General features: G+C 40.3%; 1 protein-coding gene across 1 annotated transcript; it reads left to right on the forward strand.

Moving 5' to 3' along the window:
* Positions 1–92: 92 nt before the first annotated feature.
* Positions 93–18171, forward strand: LOC139615502 (neurotensin receptor type 1-like). The gene is made up of 3 exons (XM_071473519.1): positions 93–2286; positions 4441–4525; positions 14044–18171. Exons 1-3 carry the CDS (start codon positions 2001–2003, stop codon positions 14297–14299), a joined length of 627 nt encoding a protein of 208 aa, XP_071329620.1. The 5' UTR covers positions 93–2000; the 3' UTR covers positions 14300–18171.
* The last annotated feature ends 7881 nt before the right edge of the window (positions 18172–26052 follow it).

The following is a 26052-nucleotide window of genomic DNA, read 5'->3' on the forward strand; positions in this document are numbered from 1 at the left end:
GAGTTAAATCGTTTCCACAGCTGAAGCCTGCAGCAGTCCTGTCATTTGTGAAAGTCTACAACATTTTCATTTAAGGTGTTGTGACCTCACACCTTCCTGTGCATCAAAATGTCAGACTTCACCAGAATTTAACTGTTATTTTGTATGTATAATCAATTCTTCCATAATATCTCAATTTCATTGCTTTACAGTCTGATTTATCACATTTTCTTCTTTCCACCTGAGCTGAGGTGTCATCAGTGTCTAGAAGGCAGGGACCTCAGAAGTCAGCTTACCATTTGTTCAATTCATTAAAGCCATGAACATTTTCTTCATCCACAATTATCTCTTAGAAAAACAGCAGCACTGAATCTGCGTGTGTATGTGTGGATCTGCGTGTGGGTGTGTGCATCACACAGCAGCTGGAGGAAGAATCAGTTGTCATAACTAATGTCTCTCTCTCTTTTTTCCTCCTCCACTCTCATTCCATTGTTCTCTCTCATTAATCTTCACTTTATTTTCTTCATGTTCATCACAGTGTGAAAAAAAACATCAGTTTCTTTTTCAGGTGTTTCTTCGTGGAACATTTGAAATGCCAAAAAAGACAATAAAAAATGATTTGATGAAATCTGAATTATGTTGGTTATAAAAACATGTTGAACAGTCATCTACATGTGTTCATTGCACTTGTCTTCTCTCTTTACCTGTTTTTGATTAATCTGAGTGTCACCTGCTTCACCTTCACCTTCACCTTCACCTCCCTAAACATGTTCCTCCACCAGTCTGACTGACTGACTGATATACATCATATGAGCCCAATCACACCGTGCACACACTCCTATATGCCACAGCCATGTGCTGGGTTTTTATCTGGTCATGTTACAGTGTGTGTGCGTGTGTGCATCTGTGTGTGTGTGCATGTGTGCATGTGTGTGTGTGTGCATGTGTGTCATCTCTCTCTCTCTGCTGCTCTAATACTCAATAATACTTCTCTAATACTTTTCAAGTCTGAAAATATCAGCTGATATGAAGCTGTCCCACTCAGATAGTTACAGTCTATTCAGGACACATTCAGTCATCCAAGATCAACTGTCTCCACCTGCTCCAGCTTTTGTCTTCAGACTTTAGATGGGAGACTGTGGCCAATCACAGGTCTTCTATTGGCTGCTACTGGCTGCTCTTCAAATACAGATGCATGTGCAGGCGCCTTCAGATGAACATGTGTCAGTGAAGTGTTTCAGAGATGAGGACAAATTGCTGTACTTCACCTGGACAGGTAACAGGCTGCTGACTCCATGTTCCTGTGATATCTAGATGTGTTGTAGTGGTCAGTTGTGTGTATTCACCATGAGAGCAGACAGTGAGCAGCTGTGCTGAATGTTGCTAATACTTCAGCCTTCTGCTAACAGTAGATTAAGGTTGTGTTGATTGTGTTGGATGGAGCTGGATTAATCATTTTTGTTACTGTATGAACTTTATAGTTCTTTCTCTTTCTTGATTTCTTGACCTTCATCAGAAGATAAGAAAGGGTTAATATGCTGTGTTAATGTTCACTGCACTGATGTGACCAAAATTTGTTCATTGAATCACTGATTTTTTTTTTTTTTTTTTGTGAGCAGTTTGAGCAACTGAGCTGCAAACTGCAAACACTTCTTTGCTGAGTGTGTTCTCCTTTAGTGTACATGCTGGTGAGGGACGAGCTACAGCTCATCTCATGTAACACTTAACAGTTCACTGAGGTTCTGGGCCATTCGCTGGAGAAAACAATCTGAATGTATCAGCTCAGGCTGTGGGAAACTGTGATAAGCATTTTTTTTCTTTTTTCCCTAATTTTTCAGTTGAAACAATTAACGAAGAAAATAATTGGCAGATTAATTGATAATGACAATAATCATTAGTTGTAGCTGTTGCATGTTTCTGTAAGCGCATCTCTCTAACCTGAGCGGAAATGTCAGGCAGCTAGAACAGCTGATGTATCCCCAAAAACAAATTGTGCTAACCCTAACCCTAACCCTAACCCTATGTGCAGTGGAAGTCAAACATTCAGACCTGTACTCTACCTCAAAGACAAAAAAGGTCTAAAATCTAACTCTGTCCCTGAACAGGTGAACGCATTTCTGTCCTTCGTGGTTCCCATGGTGGCCATATCTGTGTTGAATGGGGTCATAGCCAATCAGCTGCTGCAGATGTTCCGCGAGGCAGAGCAAGAGAACCGGGTGTGCATCATAGGTGGAAATCCCACCATGCTGAATGTCACTGTGGAGCCAAACCGCGCTCAGTCACTTCGCCATGGAGTCCTCGTTCTCCGTAAGTGACCATCCCCCCACTACACACACACACACACACACACACAGAAAGACCATCAATGAACGAAGAAGATGGTTTTACTGACCAGGTTATCGTCTACAGGAGCAGTTCATCCCATTAGGTTCAGGTTCTGCTTGAAATGCATCATCCTCATGAATCAAACACAGTTTTGGTGGAAGGTGAGTGCTCTTACATCAGCAGGTTTCCTGTATTTTCTCCTCTTAAATCAAACTTGAACTTGAACAAACACACTGGTGGAGTTTCAGTGAATCAGTGTTTAAATCTGAAGTCCGTGGTGTTGATTCAGTTTGTTGATCGCTGCAGCTCAATAACAGCAGCAGTGATCTCCCTCCACAGACATACAGCTGCTGCTGTGATCGTAAACTCCACCAGTGAGGACAGTCTTTGTTTCCTTTGTTGCCATGGCAATCAAACATTCATGTTATATGTTGGATTATCTCAACCTGAAGCCTTCCTGACTTTAACTCCTCACACCAATGTTCTGTGTGTAGAATATAAACCAAACAAATAATTTGTTCCTGAACTAAATGTCTGTAGAAAATCACTGACCAGTTGTTACTCAGAGCCCCTCTTCTGATTGGCTGACTGACCTGTTGTTACTCAGATCCTCTCTTCTGATTGGCTGACTGACCTGTTGTTACTAGAGCGGCAGAGAGAAGCCTGAGAGAGATGTAAAACTGCACTGAGATGGTTTTTGGTTCTTAAAACCACAAATATATCAAACATATATGTAACAACAAATATCAACACTTCAGATAAAACACTGGAAAAGTTAAAATATGGAGCTTTAATGACACAACACCACAATACAGTAAAATACAGTATATTGAAAGTAGAGACAAGTGCAGTCATGGTGAAATTGTGTTGACAGAAGTTTATTGAGAAGGAACAAAGAGCTCAGGTTGAAAAGACGACAAAAGCCACAGCAGGACAGTTTGTCTCACCTTGTCACCCAATCACAACAGTATGGATTCAAATACAGAAGAGGAAGATGAGCAAAAGGAAGGATGAAGAGAAGCACTGAACAAATCTCCTTAAAAAACACAGCTGTTTGAATGAACCATTGATTTGTGCCAATCTCAGCTAACCTGCTCATTCTGCACTGGTGAAAACAGAAACTATTTTAACTCTTCTGACACACAGGTCAAGTTCCCTCTGAAACATGTTTGTGTCAGACAGATACTTTATGCAGATGAAAACAGATAACACAGATAACAATAAATAACAACAAATAACTACAAATAACAACAGATAACACCTCTCTGTCAACAGACAGAATTGACTGAACCAAGAGATCTTTTCAGGTGTTTGTCAGTGCCTTTTTTTTTTTCATATAACTTTATTTTCATCTGGACCTTCTCCAGTTTTATGCACACTACTCACATTGCATGCACTATTAAGGCCTGTTTTATTACAGTTTTTGAATCATACACAATGGCCCAATGCAATCTGACTTTTTATTATTCTCTGTTCTATCTCCACCTGTCTGACCATTAACATTTACACAGCTTTTATTCAGGCTAACTGTTGTTCTCAAATACAGATCCTGATTTATTGGTTGACTGATTGATCACACCATATTTTCATGCTGAAGCTGAATAAGCACAGGTGAAACAAAGTCTCAGTTCCAAACACAGACTGTAAATACAGATGGACGTGGCCTCTGTGATGTCACTGTCAGGTTTCTGAAGCTCAGAGTGAAGCTGCTCCACCGGCGCCATCTTCGCAGTGCCTGACTCCGCCCCTAACTCCCAGCTAATCCAAAAATGGTCAAAGAGGAGGTTCCGGTCTAACTATGGCACACTCCTGTTAGCATCATTAGCACAGCTGGGTATATTGGCATTTTGCTCAAAGGCCAATCCAAGGCTAATTTATTTGCTGGCAGATTGGCCAATTAATGTACTAATCTAACAAGCCAGGTATGATGAGCAAAGGTACCTAATTAGTGCTAACATAGAAGTAAAACAACACTATTTAACTCAACTCAAATGACAGGACCACTGAATTTTTAACAAAAAACTCAGTGGTTCTGTCAGTGGTGTTAAAAAAAATATACAGCTCCATGCATGTATCTGTCTACTTTGTTTGGCTCTTCTGTGTTTCTGATGCAACTTCTCTTTCCCTTGTGTCCAGGAGCCGTGGTCATAGCCTTTGTGGTCTGCTGGCTGCCCTATCACGCTCGCCGCCTCATGTTTTGCTACATCTCTGACTGGTCTGAGTGAGTAATGACTCTTCTCAGCCCCTCATGCATACCTCTCATGGGAACCTCCACGATTTTTTTGCTCTCTTCATCTCTGCAGAAACACTGATGATGCATATATATACTCACATATAGACCTTCACATGCATGATCAGTTACACACAAACGCACAAACCCTTGTGCGCACACACACAAATATTGGCTATAGCTGTCATTTAGAGGGTCATCAGTTAAGAGTGGAGCAGGACAGATACATCTTCCTGATTAGATTGTCTTCATTTAACATTCTCATCCTCTCTCTCTCTTATCTCTCTCTTTATTAACAAGAAATCCTTCCAAACTATATATTGTTTCCCTTATTAGATCAAACACACACCATTTCAGTGAATGAATGTAAGGGCTGGGAAACGCCCTTTCTCTGTATGAAAGATGATGAAACTGCATTTAAATGCAGGAACAGAAACTTATACATCCTCAGACAACATGTGGTTAGTTGGAACTAACTGCCTGTTCAGTCAATCAGAAAGACAAAGAGCTTCAAATGTAAATGTCACTCATTTCTCATTCCCTGTTCCAAAGACCCATCACTGATCACAAACTTCATTATTCATAGCTTTTCAAGTTATATTTTTACTTTTGGACTCAAAATTTTAATTATACCATTGATGTGTGGACATGTATGTACTACATCAATTGCAAAAATACAAAAAACCAAACTAAAACTTACATTATTGTTCCCTGGGGAGCATGAATTTGATATGAAATATAGGGCACTGAGGTTTGGCTAACTCATCCAGCAGTCTGGTCATTTGTCCTCATCACATCTGGACACAGAAAAAGGAGCTAACGCTCACTAGCTCCCCTACTTTGTAACCTGTGTGATGAACACCACTCTGGAGGATCCTGACAGAGGCTCTTAGCAATAACATGTACAAAAAGCAATGTATTGAAGGAATCAGTGCTAATTTAGGCAAGCTACACTAACTAGTTTCCAACTGCTGTGTGGTAACTAGTTAGCCTAGCTTGCTAGATTCCACTTTCTAAATACAAACCTAACAAACCTAACCTAATGGCACCCTGCAAATGTTAAAGACAAGGTGCAGATGTCTTAAATCATTCACGCTTTGATGTCTTCTAGCAACACAAGCTTTATTGCATGTGACCAGCATCATAAGGCTAGTTTTCTGTAGCCTTGCAAACTGTATATCTGTACTGCAGAGGAGGGTTAACAGTGAAGAAGTACACAACACAACTGCCCCAGAAAAATTAATCAGAGAAAAACCTGAAAACTTGTGATGCAAATATTTCATATGTAAAAACTCTTATCATGAGAAAAACTGAATCACAGTGAGCTAATCTCCCTCCTAAGACATTATGCATTATGAATAATAATGGATAATCATGCAAACACAATTTATAGTTCAGACTTTAAAACTAGAGGGGATGAGAGGATCTGTAATATCCTTCATTACAGTTCTACTATCACATAATTCTCCCTGTAGTCTTAAGACTTTAACAAAGCTAGTACTGGTCAGACAGCAATAAACATGCTAGCAGATTAGCTTGTTAGCAGTAGTACTAGCTCAGCTAGCTACCCTTACTGTTATGTGACCTTCACTTTGTAGGGTGTAGAGGTGTGTCCAGACTATAGATGTATCACACAGTTGAATATGGTGCTGTCAGTCAGACAGTTTGTCCCACTCATGGTGCTCCAGCACAAACATGTCAAAAAGTATTTCCCACTGATCACCATCATAAGATGTTTGTCAAACTGATGACAAGGTCAATTATTAGTCTTCATCTTATATATTTTTAAACCGTTTATGTTTTATATTTGTTCAACTTTCCCTGTACCTAATGTGTGAGTGACATCATCACAATGTAAAGGCTCAGTGGTAACATGTGGGCAAGGCCAGCAGGAGAAACACGAATGCACATGTGCAGTGGGCCACACAACACAGAAGCAAACCAGGAGACAGAAACAGTCAACTGCTACAAATGGCCTGGTTTCCACAAATACTCTATTTTATCTGAATAATATGCAGAATAGTTACTGTATCATTACAGTTAATATTTAACTGAGGAGAATTCTCATATGAGGTCGACTTAAACTTGTGCTTGAGGCAGAGAGCATATCAGAGAAAAAAAGAGCAAAATGTAATCAGTAAACTGATGGAAGCTGCTGGTTATTGAGCTCTTTAGACATGCACGACTGAACTGAAGTGATCATTTTGTAATCAGTAAGAGCATGTGCCTCAGATAACGTCATCTTTCTCATTGCTTGGGGGTCTTCATTTTCCCTCCGTCTCTGCCTGAGGAGCCACACTGAGTTTCAAACATACTGCTTATCTTTCCACTGCTGTAGGTTAAAGCTTATTTAAAGCTTCTCTGGATATTTGTGCACAGTTTTTATATTTTTGCAAACAAGAAGTGAGAAACCATTTTGAGAGACACCATTTTCCATTTTTTTTAACAGCTTCAGTCTCCGATTTCCCTGGCAACAAACTATAATATGACTAAAATGAGCTACAATTAGGTGCATTACTTATTCATATTTATTCTTTTCATCACATCACTAAGTAACTGGTTGCCACCAAACACTGGTTGAGCAGCCATTTGTCTTTGCAATGAGTAGATTATGTTAATCCTGCACCAGCATGTTGGTGTGTTTTCTGCATCGTGAGAGAAAAGCACTGTTATTATCCTGTCAGTGGGCTTTTGTTACAGGCAGCCAAGAAACCACAGGGTACAGCATCAGCAGACAAACAGCATGAGTCAACTGTCCTGCAATAACAGACTGTCTTCTTCACTTTTGTAAGAGAGTCTCATGTGTTCTGCATGGTAAAAGGCTGCAATAAAATATGGTCACTCTGTCAAAGTTGGCTGGAAAGGATTTCCAGAAAATTAGATTTTTTTGATCATCTCTCGCCCGTTGAGATTTCCTTAGCTCTCAGTTTTCTTACACACTGATGGAGACAGAGGATAGACAGAGATGGTGAAGGAGTGGGGGCATGTGACTAAAGAAGTATCCTGTTAGCCTGTAGCCTACCATTTTTTTGGGCACTACAGATGGTTTGTTATAATGACAAAATAATGTTAAATTTGCAGTGCTGCGACTCTCTTCATAGAGTTTTTGTCATTTTCATCATCACAATAACTGTGGCCGATTACTATCATTAATTACTGTGGTTAATCTGACTCACGTTAGATTCTGTAGCATCAACCAACAACAGTCTCCAGGCACATGTGGAGCAAACAATGTGAGTTTGTTCTGTGTCACTGAAAACATGTAGAGACAGTGACTGAGCTGTGCCATAGATGTTTCAGCCTCTCAAAACTTTTCACACAAAAGTTAACAAGTCTAAAAGGGTTTTTAATGCAAGTAAACCTCCCAAAGAAGGTGACTCCCTTTAAGCCATCAGACGAGTTTACCTTTTAGTGCAGAGTGATGTCATCACATGACATCACACACACACACACACACACACACACAGCAGAGAGAGTGAGCTGGGTTTAATTTTGATAGATAATATTGTAGCAATTTAAGCAATAAAAATTTGGGTTTTTTCTTTGAAAGAAAACAATTAGTTGTCTTCAGCTTTAGAGACCTGTGTTCTTTTCTCTTTTTATATTTTATATTTTCTATATTCTATATTTTTCTTATGTCTTATTCTTTAATAAGACAAAAGTAGTTCTTATCCGATTACTCGATTCATCAATGGAATAATCGGTAGAATATTTGATTACTAAAATAATTGATGGCTGCAGCCCTGTTACACATAGCTCCTTTAAGCTCCTTATCATTAAATGGCCAGACAGGTTAAAGTATTAAATGTAGCAAATAATGTTGCACAACTTCCAGGACTGAAATTAGATGTAACTAAACATTCTGGGAAGTTTAGTCAGAGTCATTTGTGTATACACTTATGACTTGCTTCAAAGTGCTATTATCAGGAAAACTTAAAACAGGTGACACCTGTCTCCAGACATCATACGTCAGCCTTTATATTTAAGGGAATAATTGTTGTTATCCTTAGCTGTGAGTTGAGTACTGTTTGTTCACTACAGGTAGTCCAGCTGCTGAAAACACCTGCTCAGGCAGGACAGATGTCCTAGGGATGGACAAATGCTGCTATTCCAACTTCACCAGCCAAAGGCATCTTTCTACATTTCACTTCCACCCTATTAAATTAAAATTAATTAGACAATTCATGACTCTCATTTTGATGTTGATGATTAGGACACAGAGCATGGTAACTGAGACAAGGCTGTTCTGTCTGTGCAGCCTCTACAAGTAACGAGTACACAAACCTGATAGCACACCTGAAATCCATCTGATCACAGCGAAAGAGGCACCAACATGTTCAATACATTTTCTGACAGGTTACCGTCCAGAGTGGTTAATGTATGTTTTATTGAATTATTTAATAATGGTGATTAACTAATAATTGATTAATCACTTCAATCACTACTGGACACACACCTAGATTGTGTTATTTTAACTGACAATAAATGTGAAGTCAAAATGTTGGTATGTGAGACAATAACAGACATGGGGCTCTTACTCTTTCTGTGGTGAAATGTGCAGAAAGAATAACCCTGGAGCCTCAGGTTATGTTGACTGATTTCATACCCAGTGCAGATGGATATGGACTGGGATTAGGAGGTATCAGTAAGTGGGCGCTTGTACCAGTCACAACCACTGAAATATTTTGCTTTTCCTTCTGAGTAACAGCAGTTCTCTTTAGTAAATTGGTCCCAAGTGAATCTGCCACAAGAGGAAACTGACTGATGTGCATGAAGCACAGAATCACCACATTTGAAGATTCCACACCTGTAGCCCAGAGTTTGCCCAGTGGCCTGTGTAATTATACTGAAAAATATCTGCTGCTTAAAAGGTTTCTACCTGAGCAAAGACTCGACAACGGTTCATGGCTCATGTGTCATTCTCCATTACATAAACAGAGCCCCACAGAATTACCTGGGTATATGTAATGAAAAGGTCATGTTCAATACTATCCTTGTTGTCCCTCTCACTCCTCCCTCATTCATCTTTAATGGTGTCCCTGTATGCAGACAGACACACACGTCATTGACTTTCTGCACACTTCAGTGACCATAGAGGAGAACAGATCAATAGAGCAGATTCTAGTAACTGACATGACGCTCAGGAGTGTACTCACCATGTATTAGGACATATTGATATGTTATGACTTTTAACCTTTTAGTTAATCTAACAAGATGTGAAGAAGAGGTGCAATGAAATGACACAATTAAAAGACTGTCAAACCTCAAACAATGAAATCATGTGGAAATATTATATTTATTGCCTGCATGAATGATTTAATCTGTGTCTGTGATGGTTAAGTCATGTATATCATGATTTTCCTTTTTCTTTTTTTTCCATTAATTTTTCCAAGTGCAAAAATTTAATATAGCAATATTTTAACTTTTTTTTCAAAATTCAGGTGTTTCCACTCAGGTTTCTTGAGAGAATTCACAACAACAAGTGGATGAAAATGCACCTGATTGTTCAGCACATGTTAAAATTAAATTAATGAAAAGTAATATTCAGGGGGAAACATGGCTAACATAGGCAAACACTTTCTGAGCCACTTTGATAGCTTCCGCTCTCCAAATGGAATTCCAACATAACTTAACGGACATCTTAAATCACTGATGGTCCACCTGTTGCCTAGCAACCCCAACAACACATGACTTTTCTTCACAGTAACTTGAGGTTTGAAGGTCCTTGGTTTTAACAGTTGTACCGTTACTGTTGAACTGAGCTGAAACACAATACTGACATTTGACAGTGTGATCCTCAGACTCTCTGTCTGTGTTTGATAACATATTGTTTTCATTACCAGAGCAATGACTCTTGGCATATGTTGGACCATGAAGGACCCACCTGTTGGAGCCTTTGTTCTCCAGGTAAAGAAAAACACACCTGAAGGAGCCTTTGAAATGAGACACTTCGGTCTCTGCTGCAACACGTTCAGTCTTTGCAGCCCCTGAAGGGTCAGACCCTGAACTGGACACAGCTATTGATATAATTATACTTGTTAAACCTAGAATACACAGCACTGAAGTGGACAGTGTAACTCCTGGCAACCCTCAAATGTCAGTTAACCGTTGCCATGGGAAATGCCCTCTCAGAGGCCTGAAGCCTGTGACACTGTTCTCACAAACACTTCCACAAAAGATTCTATAACAGTTTAATGAAAAACAACAGCTGCAGGATCTTGATAGTATTTTGTATTTATTTCCTTTAAGGTGTCTTCACCTTTCAGCATCCTCATAACACTGACATGCTTTCTTCCTTATATACTTATTCAATTCAATTCAATTCAATGCCAAATCATAATTCTTATATGTTGTAGTCTTTACTTCCTCAGCTTCCTCTTGTTTTTTTCCTCACTCCGTCAGTTCCCCTCCAATCACGTGTCCCAGTATATGGAATCTGTACATCTTTAATGACCCTCTCTCCTCCTGCTGTGTAGCTTAATCTCCTTCCTCTGTCTCTGCAACAGCAATCAGATGAAAACATAGGTTCATACCTCACTGGTGTATTGTAGAGCATACAATAACATTTTTAACACTGGATATGATAAGCTCTTGGAAATAAAAGTTATAGTTAGATTTCAAATAAAATGAATATGCTCCTCTTACAGAGGGCAGAAGCCCAGTTGCTCTGGCTCTGTTTATGGTGGTCCATGCAAAGAAAACTCTTCAGACAGCTGCAGATTAGATCTGCACTACAAGGACTTCAAAAGCTTATCTCACTCTTCATGTGTTTTCAAGTTCCAGCACAGCAAATGTTTCTTCCTATTTCTTCTTCCCTCCTCCTACTGTAACTGTGACAGCTTTACTAAAAGCAGAGGCTGGCAGACAGCCCACAGTGCAAACACTTCCTCAGTAGTTGATCTGTTGATGGCGTTGGGAGTGGTGGACCAATGAGGCCTCAAATGAGCAGTGACATCTAAAGAGAAGATTATTGGGTTAGTGTAATACATGCTTACCAGCCATTAGTAAGCACCAGGCATCACTCAGTCTGGTTGGCTGAATAAATCTTCTTAGCCTGTCAATTCTCAGCAAAAAAAATTCTTAAGTATCTGCCCAGTAGAATAAATCAAGATACGATTTCCACTCTCATTATACAGCACATTCTTCATAGTCAAACGAGAGTTGCCCCCAGCCTTTCTGTGACCCTTGGTGAGATTTTAACTTTGGAGCTCTCCATATACATCTTAACCAACTTTGAAGTATGGCTCAGATTGCATCAGCCCAAATTGGGAGTGTTTTAACCACCCTGTGTGTGTGTGTGTGTGTGTGTGTGTGTGTGTGTGTGTGTGTGTGTGTGTGTGTGTGTGTGTGTGTGCATAGTACAGCATTACTGCCAAAGACAAGTACAGCTACAGTGACATGATATAAAACTGAAGATCCAAAATCAAAATCACTATCCTTAAAATAACAGATGTAATAAAACCTGGATGGACACAGGGTCAGTATTTTATTTTTATTTATCATATATAACTGTCATCTGTGTCTGTTTCTGTCTAAAGTCTTAGTAACAGCAGAGACACACCATACTAGTAAGTGACAACAGGTCTCGCTGCTAGTTTGCAACCTGTCAGTTAGCAAGCTACTTTGATTGGTTACATACACAACAATAAGTTCACACCTAAATATCCATGGCTGTCCACTACACCTGTTTTGAGGGCGCACCATGCTAAAAGACAGAATTATCTACATTCAATTCAATTCAATTCAATTTTATTTGTATCGCGCCAAATCATAATATACATTATCTCAAGGCACTTTACAGGGTAAGGTCAAGACCCAACAGTTCCCACAAAGAGCAAGTGCTTGGCGACAGGGGGGAGGAAAAACTCCCTTTTAACAGGAAGAAACCTCCAACAGAACTGGGCTCAGGGTGGGCGGCCGTCTGCCTCGACCGGTTGGGTTTAGGAGGAGATAAAAAAGGGGGGGGGGAGAAAACAGAGAGAGAAAGACCAGGAACAGCTGTGTAGGCAATGGTGTTATCAATAATGATGACAGATAACTGTGGTTAATAGTAATGATGAGTAGTGGTGGATCTGGATCCTGCTGCTCCAGGGGCAGAGAGACCTGCAGAATGAGGACAGAGAGAGGGAGAGAGGAGAAGCACAAACTGCGGGAGAGAAAAAAATACAAAGTTAATGGCATAAAGTAATCGAGAGAGAGAGAGAGAGAGAGAGAGAGAGCCCAGTGAATCATGGGAATCCTCCAGCAGTCTAGCTCTATAGCAGCATAACTAAGGGATGGGTCAGGACATACCCGAGCCAGCCCTAACTATAAGCTTTACTAAACAGGACAGTTTTAAGCCTGATCTTAAAGGTAGAGACGGTGTCTGCCTCCTGAACCCACACTGGGAGCTGGTTCCACAGGAGAGGAGCCTGATAGCTGAAGGCTCTGCCCCCCATTCTGCTCTTACAAACTCTGGGAACCACAAGTAGACCTGCATTTAGAGAGCGAAGTGTCCTATTGGGAAAATAGGGAAGTATAAGCTCTCCAAGGTATGATGGTGCCTGACTGTTAATGGCTTTGTAGGTGAGGAGGAGGATTTTAAATTCTATCCTGGATTTTACAGGGAGCCAATGCAGAGAAGCTAACACAGGAGAGATGTGATCCCGTTTCCTAGTTCCTGTCAGTACTCGTGCTGCCGCATTTTGGATCAACTGGAGGCTTTTTACTGCGTTTTTGGGACATCCTGACAATAAAGAGTTACAGTAGTCCAGTCTTGAGGTAACAAATTCATGAACTAGCTTTTCAGCATCCTTTAGACACAGAATGGGTCTGATTTTTGCAATATTGTGCAGGTGGAAGAAGGCTGTCCTAGAGACTTGTTTTATATGTGAAGTAAAGGACAAGTCCTGGTCAAAAATGACACCAAGGTTTCTGACTGTAGCACTGGAGGCCAAGGTACATCAAATTTCCTTTGGATATAATCAATTGTGTGATAATGATTTGATGTCAAGTGAAATAAAATAATGAAGTGATAGGTCAGAATGTAATTCATCCAGAAGTCTCTGTGAACTATGTGAACTAAACTTTTTATGATATTGTGACTACTGACTGGGCTAATTTAAGCTGGTGAACTAACTGCTAACACGCGAGCCAGGAGTGTCAGTCACATCGAGTCCTGAAGGAATGATGTATTTCTGTAGTCCAACCCTTAAGTCATCAGCACCTGGTTCCCTCCACAAACAGCCAATAGGATTTCTCTATTGTGTTTTGGATCATTAGAGAAAATCAGCAGCAGTTTCTGATCCTGTCAAGTTTTGTTCAGCAGGATAATCTTCACTAATGACACCACTTTATGATGTTTGAAGCCTAAATACAATCAGCAGCAGTAAAAAGCTCATGTTAGGCTATAAACAAACTACACCACATTCACATGACTTCACCGTAACCACCATTAAATTTCAACTTATAGTTTGATTTAACCCTGAGCTCTTCTGTTAAACAGCTCTCTGTTGTCTGTTTCCTCACAGTGACTTGTATGACTTCTACCACTATTTCTACATGTTGACCAACATCCTGTTCTATGTCAGCTCAGCCATCAATCCTATCCTCTACAACCTGGTGTCAGCCACCTACCGCCAGATCTTCTTCTCCACACTGCGCTACTTCTGCATGCCCTGCCAACAAACGCCCAGGAGGCGCCCCCACCCCCTGACCCGCCACTCCATTAGTATCTCCAGTAACCACACACTCTCCACCAACATCATCAAAGAGACGACATACTGACTGGGCTGAAATACACCTTCTCAACTGCTGCCACTTTGTGTTAACTGGTAATTTCATCAAGGAAATTCTGGTATTGGGTTGGAGAGGCAAACAGATCCACTACTTGGACAGTGTCATTGTCATGTTGGGTCAGGTGTCCCGGTTTCAAGCTGGGGTTCCAACAGATGTCTATAATACAGTAAACTGCCCTGGTTTTCAACAAATTGTCCCAGTTTTCACTACAATTCAAATAATGATTATATATAATAATAACTTGTTTTCAGTGCTCACATAGACATTTATCATGTCCTCATTATTACCTAACCAAGATAAAACATAAACAATGCAGTATGCATCTGTATTCAACACTGATTGGTCTGCATGTCTGTCAATCAATCAATGTGTCAATGTCAAGGTAAGGCTGATCATTAGAGTCCTCCCAACAAAAATGTTGTATTCATGGCATCTGTGGTGTGTGTTCGGTCGGTACGCTAAGTGCTGGGGTAATTGACCCTCCATCCTGATGAAAACACCTGTGGTGTGTGCATAAGCACATACATGTGGAGGGTGACATCAAAGCATACATAACAGTCCTGGTTTGGGGGTTTGAAAGGTCACCCTTGTCAGGTGCCCGGTCTGAGACCACTGTGATTTCATTTCCAATGCACATTTTGTAACAACTTATTGTGACTTCTGTTGTTTCAGTTATTTTAAATAGTTGTTGTATCTTTATTATAAAGGTAACATGACACGAGTTTGTAACATGAAAAAAATAAAAGGCAATATCACACTGCTTAGTGCAGGAACAGATGATTTTTGTCTTCAAGTGACTGTAAGTAAATATTTGAAGTATTTGTACATAACAGCAGTGACTGTGTGGAGCTGATAACACATGGTAGAGATGAATTCATGTGCTGACACAATGTTCTTTCCTGGACCAAACAGTGGGCTTGTGGTGGCAGAGAAAGCAGCCCCTGCTACAATGCTTTCCCACCAGCAACTGCTTGAGAAAACAGAGATCTGGGGACTCCAGTTTCTCCATTAGAGGGAAGATGAGAATGTGAAACAAATCTTCCTCAGCTAAAGCTCACAAAGATTGCTATGGAAGAGTAGAGAAACGCAGTTTCCATCATATATTCATGTGCCATGATTATTTCGAAAGTCTGATTCCACACATCATGATTTATGTCAACTGCAGGAAGTATTTATTTATTTGACGAGGTATAAAGGTGTTAATGTTTGCTGTTTTTATCAACTGGAACCACATCGTGTTGTTACCTTTATTTGCCAATAACCAAGTGTGTTAGTTGCTTCATGGCTGAAGTGTGTTCGATAACACAGTCGTACATCCGGATATATTCAGATAAGGTACACCACTTACACCTCAGGTTCCACACCTGGACAAGTTTCACATGAAGTGGGCAGTCAGATTTCAATTACACAAAGATGTAGGACAGTGGTTCCCAACCTGAGGACTAGGTCCCATTGGTGGGCCATGAAGTGGGCAAAACATTTGCAAAACAGTCCAATTTTGGTTAAAAGATGTAAAAGCATTCATAATTAAATAATATTTTAAAATGTTTTAGAGAAAAATCATCTTTAAACTTGAAATTGTTGGAAACTTTTTCTCATGTTAAGACCTATCACTGATAAACCAATGATAACAATTTTAATGTTGTCACTGTCACACCAGACTGTGTATTTGTCTTCTATTTCAGTCTGATTGTGAGCTTAAAGATCACGTCCATGCTGAAAATCCGAGCATGAAAAGTTATAGGAGGTTAGAAACAGGAAGGAAAGAGTCATGATGGTTAATCAACAATTGATCTCTGCACAGATCAGTCCTTAATGTTTGTTATAATTAAAATAAAAAGTGCTCTGACGAGACTTTGTTTGGCCTCTGTATATTTGTGGGGTCAGATGTGGCCATGAGTTGGAAAAGGTTGGGAACGACTGATGTAGGCGGAGGGGTTTCACAAGCCTTTACGATTACCATACCTCAGCCAGAGTTTATTTGCCACAATCATGATCTCTTATCCTAAACCAGACTATAGCTGCTACAGGCAGACAGAAAGTAATCAGAGGTAGCTTTACTTAGTGCTGCTGTATAATATTAACATGTCCACCTGTTATTCTCATTGACTGAGAACTCAGACTATTACTCCATTTAGAACAGCAGCCTTATACACTGATGCCTGCGTGCTAGACATGTAAATCAATGGACATAAAATTCCGTAGCAGTGACAGAGTCACAGCAGCTGAATCATTCAGTGTTTACACTGCTTATGTGACTGAAGTCCTACTTTTCAATTTGTTCTTAAGTCTAAGTTAAACACCAAAGGTTCTGTAAATGCACCATGAGTGTATGAGTGCCATTAAAGAGTCTGATTAATTTAGCAGTGCTGATTATGACAGTGAGTGCCAAGATGAAGATGACCAGGTTTAATGTTAACCATGTTCACCATCTCAGTTCAGATAATTATCACTAAACACAACGTACAGCAGGGGATGATGGGAACGACATCAGGTCCTGAACCCAAATGAGTCAGCAGAGTTATTACAGTTCAGCCTGAGGGGAACATGAAGTTCTCTACAGGTCTTCATGGGAATCCACACAGTCTGGACCAACATGGTCACTGACAGCGTCCACAGAGCCCTGCTGCTGGCATGAATGATAATGAAACAAAATAAAATACTTACATCAAATACTACAGCTGTGCAAAAGATAAGAAACAATTTATCTTCTTTGTTCAGCAAATGAGATAACACAGTGGTGATGGAAAGTATTGTAATATTTATATATCTGCAGTCTTAGGAAGGTTAGGTGTCTGTGGCAACGTTCCCAGAATAATTGCTGTATTACGTCGCTGCTAATGCAAACCAAACATCTCCTACTATTGCATTTAACTCGTGACTTTTATTATGAAGTCGTCACAGGAAATACGTGTTTGTTATTCTACAGAACAACAGTCATTTCTGTCACACCTCCGACTTCTAAGCCAGGTGACCAGCTCCTCTCACTGTGTCCTGCTGTCCACAGCTGCTACCACACTGCTACACAGTTGTTACCTGATCTCCTTATTAAATCTTTATGAACACTCCCACCACCTTCTCAATGCATATCACAGAATTAAATTGCCAAAAAAAAGCTAAAGTTCTGTGTAGTATTTTAATTATGACTGGTTGTTTTTAATATAGTGTTCACAGTAGTTACTGGTGATAGTTATTTGCTGTGCTTTGTAATGGTTGATATGGCTCTGTGTTCCTGTATAGTATCTGTGTTGTTGTTGAATCTGTGGAGGCTTTAGCCACTTCACTGTATATAATATTGACTATTAAAACTTCATTCAGGCCAAACATCAGACTTCCTTTCCCACAGGTTCACCAGACAGCCATAAAGAATGGAATACATGAAAAATACTGTATATCCCTTTAAATGTACAAACTATCCAGACTGCTCTTACAGTAGTAGTTTTCTGTGCTCTGGACTTTGCAGTACAGATCTGCACATGGATGTATAGAACTTGACTGTGTCTTAGGCTCCGTCCACATGACTATGTTTCAGTTTCAATCTCATCTCTTCTTCTACATTTTAGTTTTGAACTCATCTCTTCTTTGTAGGTAAATGGTCATGTGATGTGTGTTTTCAGGTGTGTTAGTGTAGACAGAGATTATTTCTATTATGAAGCTAAAACAATTGTCTGGACAGAGATGGTTTTCTATCTAAAATGAAAACATAGAAATGTGGACATAGCCTGAGCCCAGTTCATTGTATTTTAAATCAAAGGAACATTTTTCTTTTTCTAGTGGATTCATGTTTGTATGTCACATGTTTCTTTAACAGAATGTTATTTCATTATAAATAGAAACAATAAAAGAATGAAGATACATGATTCATGATTGATGTACTGACTCTGTTTCAGTATCTGTCTCCTTTTGTCTTATTCATGCCACAGTCTCTCTCACAGGTATGCAAGGCTACGCAATGAGAAGTGCACACATACACTCAAATGCACACACACACACACACACACACACACACACACACACACACCGCTTAGCAGAGCAGTGTCTGACCTTTTCTAAAGTACACTCATGACAATTAATAGATGGCTTGAAAACTGACAGAAGGCTGTTGCCTTATCAAAGAAGTCGTTTGTCTTACTGAAGATGAACAACACAACCAAGTTGTCCTCTGAAGTAGGAAATCAGACCTCATAGCAAAGCAGAAAGTACCATTGTTTGTGGCTGTTTGTTCAGACACTGAATATGAGATGACACTGCTGTGTCTTTACTCTGATGAGAGCAGCAGACCTGGTCAACAAAACCACCACCCGATAAAAATGGAGTGAAGCCTATTGGTTCTTGTACTGACCAGAGAAACATTATCTGAGCTTATGACTGGGCACACTAGGAGTGAAATTGTTGTTGCCAGGCTAACAAAGCCCAAGAAAAGAGTGTTCGATGTTAAGACTGATCATTGATAAATTAATTAGGCAATAAAATTGTTGGGAAAGAGGTTCAAATATTTAAAAAGGGTTCAACAGGGTTAAAAACTCTAAAACCAGTATAAGGATCTCTTTCTGTCAGAGGATTTAATCCAGGATTTACCCATTGAGCCACTCTGAGAAATTACGCTTGTCGATTGATTAATCATGCCTGTAGACCGGAAAGGGGAAACTCTCAGCTGCGATGCCTCTTTCTCAATGAAGCTTCCAGAGAGGAAGCCTCGCGTCTGAGCATGTTTCTTGATATCTCCCCTTTTCAGGTATGAAATCCTCCATGTAGTATCCCCCATGAGTATCCATGCTCTCGGATTATGGAGTATGTTTGCTAAATTATTTGTTTGTGTGTTGTAAACATGCCGAATGAATGTTCAGTATGTTGAAAGTCTTATTTAATTTGTTAGATTGCTAATTGTTACACAGCAGCTAGCTAACTATCATTATGTCAGTAGTCAATGGAGGTACAAAATATTGTGTGTGTCAGGTTCAGGGTAAGAGATTGCTTACATGTACAGTCAAACCCAAAATGATTCATACCCCTGGGAAATTTTGACTTAAAGTTACTTTTATTCAACCAGCAAGTTTTTTCTTGATTGGAAATGACACAGACGTCTCCCAGAAGTTAAGACGATGTATAAGAGGCATCATTGTGGAAAAAAAAAAAAAAAAAAAAAAAAAAAAATCTCAGCTTTTATTTACATTTGAACAAAAAGTGGCATGTCCAAAATTATTCATACCCTTCTCAATAATCAATAAAAAAGCCTTTGTTGGCCATTACAGCAACGCTTCCTATAATTGCTGACGAGCTTTTTGCATGTCTCCACTGGTATTTTTGCCCATTCATCTTTAGCGATGAGCTCCAACTCTTTCATCACCCTTTAGCTCCCTCCACAGATTCTCAAATGGATTCAAGTCAGGACTCTGGCTGGGCCACTGCAAAACCTTAATGTTTTTGTCCACTAACCATTTCTTCACCACTTTTGCTGTGTGTTTTGGGTCAATGTCCACTGGTGCCCAAGGCCAAGTTTCTCTGCAGACTGCTTGATGTTGTTGTTGAGAATCTTGATGTATTGTGTAACACCCTTCTCAATGGTCAGGATGCAGGTTTTAATATTTAATTGAATACTGGACCATTTGCTAAGATTCAACTACTAGAGCAAGGTGGATGACTAATGACACACAAAAGGTTTGGTTTAATTGACATATATTTAGATTACCACAAATGCAGCACAACCTGTCACTTTCAACCTGGTTAATCACTTATATTTAATAAAAGAACATAGACAACATCATATAAAAAAAACAAAAAAAAAACAAATGGGTCCAACACACTGGAAATATTAAAACACACTCCCAGGGGATTTGATTCAGTCTCTATGGTGTAAGTCCACACGTTTAAGTTTTCAGGTCCAGTGGTAAGGTCTCTCTCCTTGTGGGATGTGCAGAGGAGCAATTAAGTGCAAATCTGTCCTACCACTCAAGCAGAATCAGTTAAGAGTTTCAAATTCTTGTCATCACAGTCATCACTCTAAACAGTGACACAATGACTCTATTGGACTGCAGTCATCTGGAGACAGTGCAAGATAGATTTGTGTGTCATCTGCATAACTATGATAGTTGACATTAGAATTCTGCAGAATCTGACCCAAAGGCAGCATATACAGGTTGAACAGAAGGGGTCCAAGGACTGACCCCTGAGGAACTCCACATGTCATAGCCACTCGATCAGATTGATAACTACCAATGGTCACAAAATAACTCCGCTCCTCCAAGTAGGACCTGAACCATTTTAGGACTGTCCCGCTGAGTCCTGCCCAGGTTTCCAACCTGTCCAACAGTATACTGTGATCCACAGTGTCAAACGCAGCACTGAGATCCAACAGGACCAGAACTGACACCTTGCCTGAGTCAGTGTTCAACCTTATGTCATTTAACACTCTAATAAGAGCTGTTTCTGTACTGTGGTAAGGTCGGAAGCCTGATTGAAATTTGTCAAAGAGTCCACTGGAGTTCAAGAAGTTGCTGAGTTGATTAAAAACCACTTTGGTCAATTGTATTAAACTCTGACATTACAGTTGATTTATTCCTAGGTGATTTTGGGGATTGCATGATTGTATTATTTTGCTGATTTGTGTTGATATTTAGCCTTATAGATTTAATTTTTTCATTGAAAAAGCAAGCAAATTCATTGCATTTTTCTGTGGAAAAGTGTTGTGAAACTATCTCTTTTGGGGGGGTTGTAAGCTTATCAACCATAGCAAACAGAACACGAGTGTTGTTGATGTTCTTATTAATCATTTCAGTAAAGTGTTGCTGTCTAGCCTTGAATAACCCATGGTTAAAATTACAAAGACTTTGTTTGTAGAGGTCATGGTGAATTTGAAGTTTAGTTTTTCTCCATTTACGCTCTGATTTCCTGCATTCTGTTTTCAGAGCCTTTACCATCAAAGTGTTCCTCCATGGTGTTTTTTGCCTGGTCAAGGTCATCTTAGATTTAATCGGTGCAATGGTATCAATGACATTTGAGATTTTGCAGTTTAAATTATCCAGGAGTTCATCAACTGTCTCTGCGCTCGCAGTTGGCAACATGGCTACAGCCTCCATAAACTTAACACTGGTATTCTCATTTATGTACCTTTTCCTAACAGACACAGAGGATAACTGAATGTTTGGAGTTATCTGTAAGTCAAAGAACACACAGAAATGATCAGAAAGAGTCCTTGATATCAACAGAAGTGATGTCAACACCTCTAGAGATAACCAAATCCAGAGTGTGGCCTCGGGTGTGTGTGGGCCCTTTCACATGTTGGAAGAGGCCAAAAGTGTCAAGAAGAGAGTAAAGTTCTTTGGCATTTGTGTCCGTATTATTGTCTACGTGAATGTTACAATACCCTGTTATGATAAAAAAGTTGTAGTCAGTGCAGATAACTGACAGCAGTTCAGCAAACTCATCAAAGAATTTTCCTGGGTATCTTGGTGGTCTATAGATAATTAGGAAGAGAACTTTTGAGTTCTTTACTAAAAAACATATATTAAAAAGAGCTAAAATCACCAAATATAGTTTCCTTGCACTGAAATATAGATTTAAAAATGGCAGCAACTCCCCTGCCTTTCTTACCACTTCGACACTTATTCATAAAAGAGAAATTTGTTGGTGCTGCCTCATTGAGAATGGTAGCACAGCTACATTCAGTCAGCCATGTTTCACTAAGAGGTAAGAAATCTAGATTATAGGTCATAATGATGTCATTTACTAACAAGGACTTGTTGGCTAGTGATCTGATATTGAGTAGAGCTAGCCTTGTGGAGATAAAAGGAGACACTGGTGAGTTTTGAGGTTGACAAGCTATACTCACTAGATTGTTAGATTTGATTGAACCCTTTTTATTTCTCACCAGTTTGATCACTTTTCTGTTACCCGTCACCACAGGGATTGAAAAGGCTGCCTGAAATCCATAGGGCCCTGACTTTTCCTGGGGAAGAACATTGTTGATATCAGTATTGTAGCCTGGACCCGGCACATATCAGTCAGACTCAATGATATGATGATTCAGAGGGGGTGGGGTGGGGCTCGGTGACTTTTGGTCAAAAGTGGCTTCCGACGTGGTGGAAGCCACCTTCGTCTTTTGGTTGACGGTGGCTTCCGACGTGGTGAAATGGGAGGGGGTGGGGTGGACGGAAGGGGTGGACGATGTGGGAGGTTAATGCGGGAAAATATGGGATCGTGGTGTGGTGTTAGTTGGATTCCAACTCCGAAGCTCTTCATCCTGTCAGGGAAATCCAGGAATGGGGAGTCAAGACTGAGTGGAGAGAGTTGGGGGCTGGGTGGGGTCTGGGGGGGTGAAGGTTGGGAGTCTCCTGTTTGGGCTGGGGGAGACTCCCCTTTTCGGGCTGTTGGGGCTAGGGGAGACTCCTGGTGTTGTGTTGTTGTGGCTGAATCCACTTGTTGGGGAGAAGATGGTGACTCTGTAGGTTCTTTCTGAGTCCACTGTCCTCAGTTGTCAGTCCTTATCTCAGCGCCCTCACCAGAGCGCTGTCTTATCCGTTGTTTTGAATTGTCTTGTCCCTTGTCCTTGACAAAGACTGCTGGTGCCTGACGCAGATGATAAAAAATGTTGGAGCTTAGCAGCTGTACTCCTGACTTGTTAAGGCAAAATCCATCTGCCTTAAAGAGGTGCCTGCGTTCCCAAAAGATGTTGAAGTTGTCAATAAAGTTCAGTGATTGAGCAGTGCATGTATCTTTCAGCCATCTGTTTAGCATCATCAGCCTGCTGAATTTCTCATCTCCTCGCCGAACTGTTGGCAGAGGTCCACTGAAAAACACCTCAGTATTTAAACACTGAACTTTTTTATCAGTTCGTTGAAGTCTCGTTTTAATACTTCCGATTGTTGTTTCACAACATCAAGGGCTCCTGTGTGTATGATGAGAGATTTCAGTGTCGGATGCTCAGCAGCAATCTTCAGGATCTTTTTCGAGACATCAGACACCATGTCATTGGGAAAGCCGAGTACTTTGGTGTTTTTCTTACTGCAAAAGCATTTTATGTCATTCACAGCTCCATCACCCACTATCAGAGTTTGAGGCCCAGTGGTTAGCTCTCTCTGTAGCCCTTTAGCATTCGATTTAGCCTCATACCTTTCTCTGGTCCTGGGAGATGAGCCTTCTTTGGGGGAGTCTGGGTCCTGTGAAAGTGGAGCAAATCTGTTCTCTAGTAGAATCCCTACGTCTTGGGGCAGTTTGCTCTTAGTTTTTGTTGTCGCCTTGGTCAATGGTTGCTTTCTCCGTGGTAGTGGGGTTGAAGAGACATTCTTGTATGATGGTAGTGCAGGCCATTTGGTGTCATACTGAATCTCCTGGTGCTGGGTTCTGCCTGATAACTGTCTTCCCATATTTGAGGGAGGCAAAATTTGCCAGGGATATGAATAATTTTGGGCTTGACTGCATATGTGTGGTTAACTTTGATTATATCTGTGTATGATTATTAACTAACTTGTGTGTTTATTCTAGAAGTAATTGTTTATGACAAGACAAAAAGAGATCACATCCTTGTTCCTTCCAATGACTTTCTGGTTGACATGCTGCCTCCTGTTTGTTTGGAGTATGAATTCAACAGTTGGCTAGTTCTTACACATTTACACCCTTCAAGGCCCTTTCAATACATGAATTGTATCAATTTTTGAAATTTCCATTCACCCTTGTTCTATAGCCTCTCTCCATCCAGTTTGATGAATAGGACTCCCCCACCCCCTTTTTTTTTAAAGCCATGAGGAGCAGGATTCTCTCCCTCTGTCAACTCAATTCCATTCTGCCAAATGGAAATTTAAGCACATGGCAGACCACAACTAACCAGTCTATACATCACTGCGGAGTATCTTTAATTAGCAGCAGAATTCAAGTGGTAACATTTGAATTGGTTCATCAGGGCAGACTGACACACACACACACACACACACACACAAACACCCACACACACACTTTCTATTATGTCAATTGAAACAGATATTAATCAAACCATTTGGTCCAAATGAAAAACAGTTTCTTGTTCTTTATGTTGTTCTCTTTTCTTCTTCTCTGTGACTTCATCCTCATTTTAATTTGAGACAATTAAATGTCCCTTGTGGGGTTTTCATTGTAAGGTTTGGTTTTTATTCAGCCTGCTTCTGCATCTCACTAATATTCACAACACAACCAAATACACAAACACTCTGCATATACACATCATATTTTTTTTGCTTGTTTCACACAAGGAACCTTGAGCATAAATTCCACCTGGCACTCTGGAAATCATCAGTCTACAGGTTACTGGAAAATTCCCCAAACAGGAAGTGGATAAAAGCTTTGGGTCATTGGGAAGAACCTGTTTCTCAGAGGAAACAAGAATCCCATTCTCAGTCCGTCACTCACGTGGCTGGTCCCCCTCACCCGGGAGAACACCTCGACACATTCTTGCAGGGGTAAGCTGCTGTACAGTAGAGCCTTGCCTGCTGGTCAGAATGAATGCCATGACAGTTTACAAAGCAGCCTTGCAGGCAGCAAGCAGCGATGCAGAGCCATTTGTATCCAGGCTGACACTGAGGCGTGACGCTCACGATGATGCACGACAGCCTGCAAGGCTGAGGTTGTTTTCGCTTAGTGACACTAATCCATCCAGTGCCACAGACTTCACATTAAATAAAAGAGAACCAAGACTTTTATTTTCCCCTTCTCTCTTTTAATTAATCTCCAGCAGAGGACCACTACATCTTTTTAGTACTGGAAATATATAAATTCATTCTACTTGAAAAAATAAATACAAAGGCTACTGTGCTTATTTACACATGCATAGGCCAAACTGTTAATTCTCATGTAAGATAATATATGGAAGTTGTCGTTTAAAGGTTCATGTTTTAACTTCTCCAGTGTTTTATTTGTGGTTTTAAGAACAAAAAAACATCTCAGTGTAGTTTTACATCTCCACTCTCAGGCTTTTCTCTGGAGCTCTAGTAACAACAGGTCAGTCAGCCAATCCTCCTGCCCACAATATCTTATCTCATTACCAGATAATGATATACTGTCCATCTACAGTAATAATCATGGTTTCCAGAAAAAATACATTTAATTTTAGAAGTAGTGTAGAAGTTTTGTGGTTTTATTTAGATGCAAAGACTATGAAGCACAGGTGTGGTGAGAAAACATCATAATTACAAGTCAAACTAAAGCAAGATGAAAGCCAGCCACACAAGATATTTCTTGATTTCCTTTTCATTTGCCTCAACAGCTGAGTGAATGAGGCATGACTCTGTGTGTTCTCCTCTTCTCTCTTCTCACAGTGACGTAAACAACACAGTCTGGAGGAAAATCAGCGAAGAAACAATCAGCGAAGAAGATGAATTAATGAGAGAGAGAGAGAGAGAGAGAGAGAGAGAGAGAGGGAGAGACAGAAAAAAGAAAGAAAGAAAGAAAGAAAGAAAGAAAGAAGACCTGGTGACGTTTATGAACGGCATGTTACTGCTCAGTCACTGGACAAAGGTAAATCAACACAGGAGGGATCCAGATCCAGATCCCGTCGCTAGGAATTTGCTCACTAAGTTGTTTTTAGAGCCAACACAGGAGCTTAAGAGGTGGTTTTCCCACAAGCATCCATGAGGGAGCCGTCGCTCTCATTAGCTGCAGTCGGTCAGAGGAGGGAAAGCAGTCAGACAGAATGGCTGGGTCACAGACTAAAGATTCAGAAACCAGCCTCATGATTCTCAGCTCAATTTTTGTCTGCCTACAGGTGTTACACAAAG

The sequence above is a fragment of the Trachinotus anak genome, unplaced genomic scaffold (assembly GCF_046630095.1).
Source record: "Trachinotus anak isolate AG129_WGS33_773 ecotype Australia unplaced genomic scaffold, CSIRO_AGI_Tana_v1 ptg000055l, whole genome shotgun sequence".
Taxonomy (NCBI): Eukaryota; Metazoa; Chordata; class Actinopteri; order Carangiformes; family Carangidae; genus Trachinotus; species Trachinotus anak.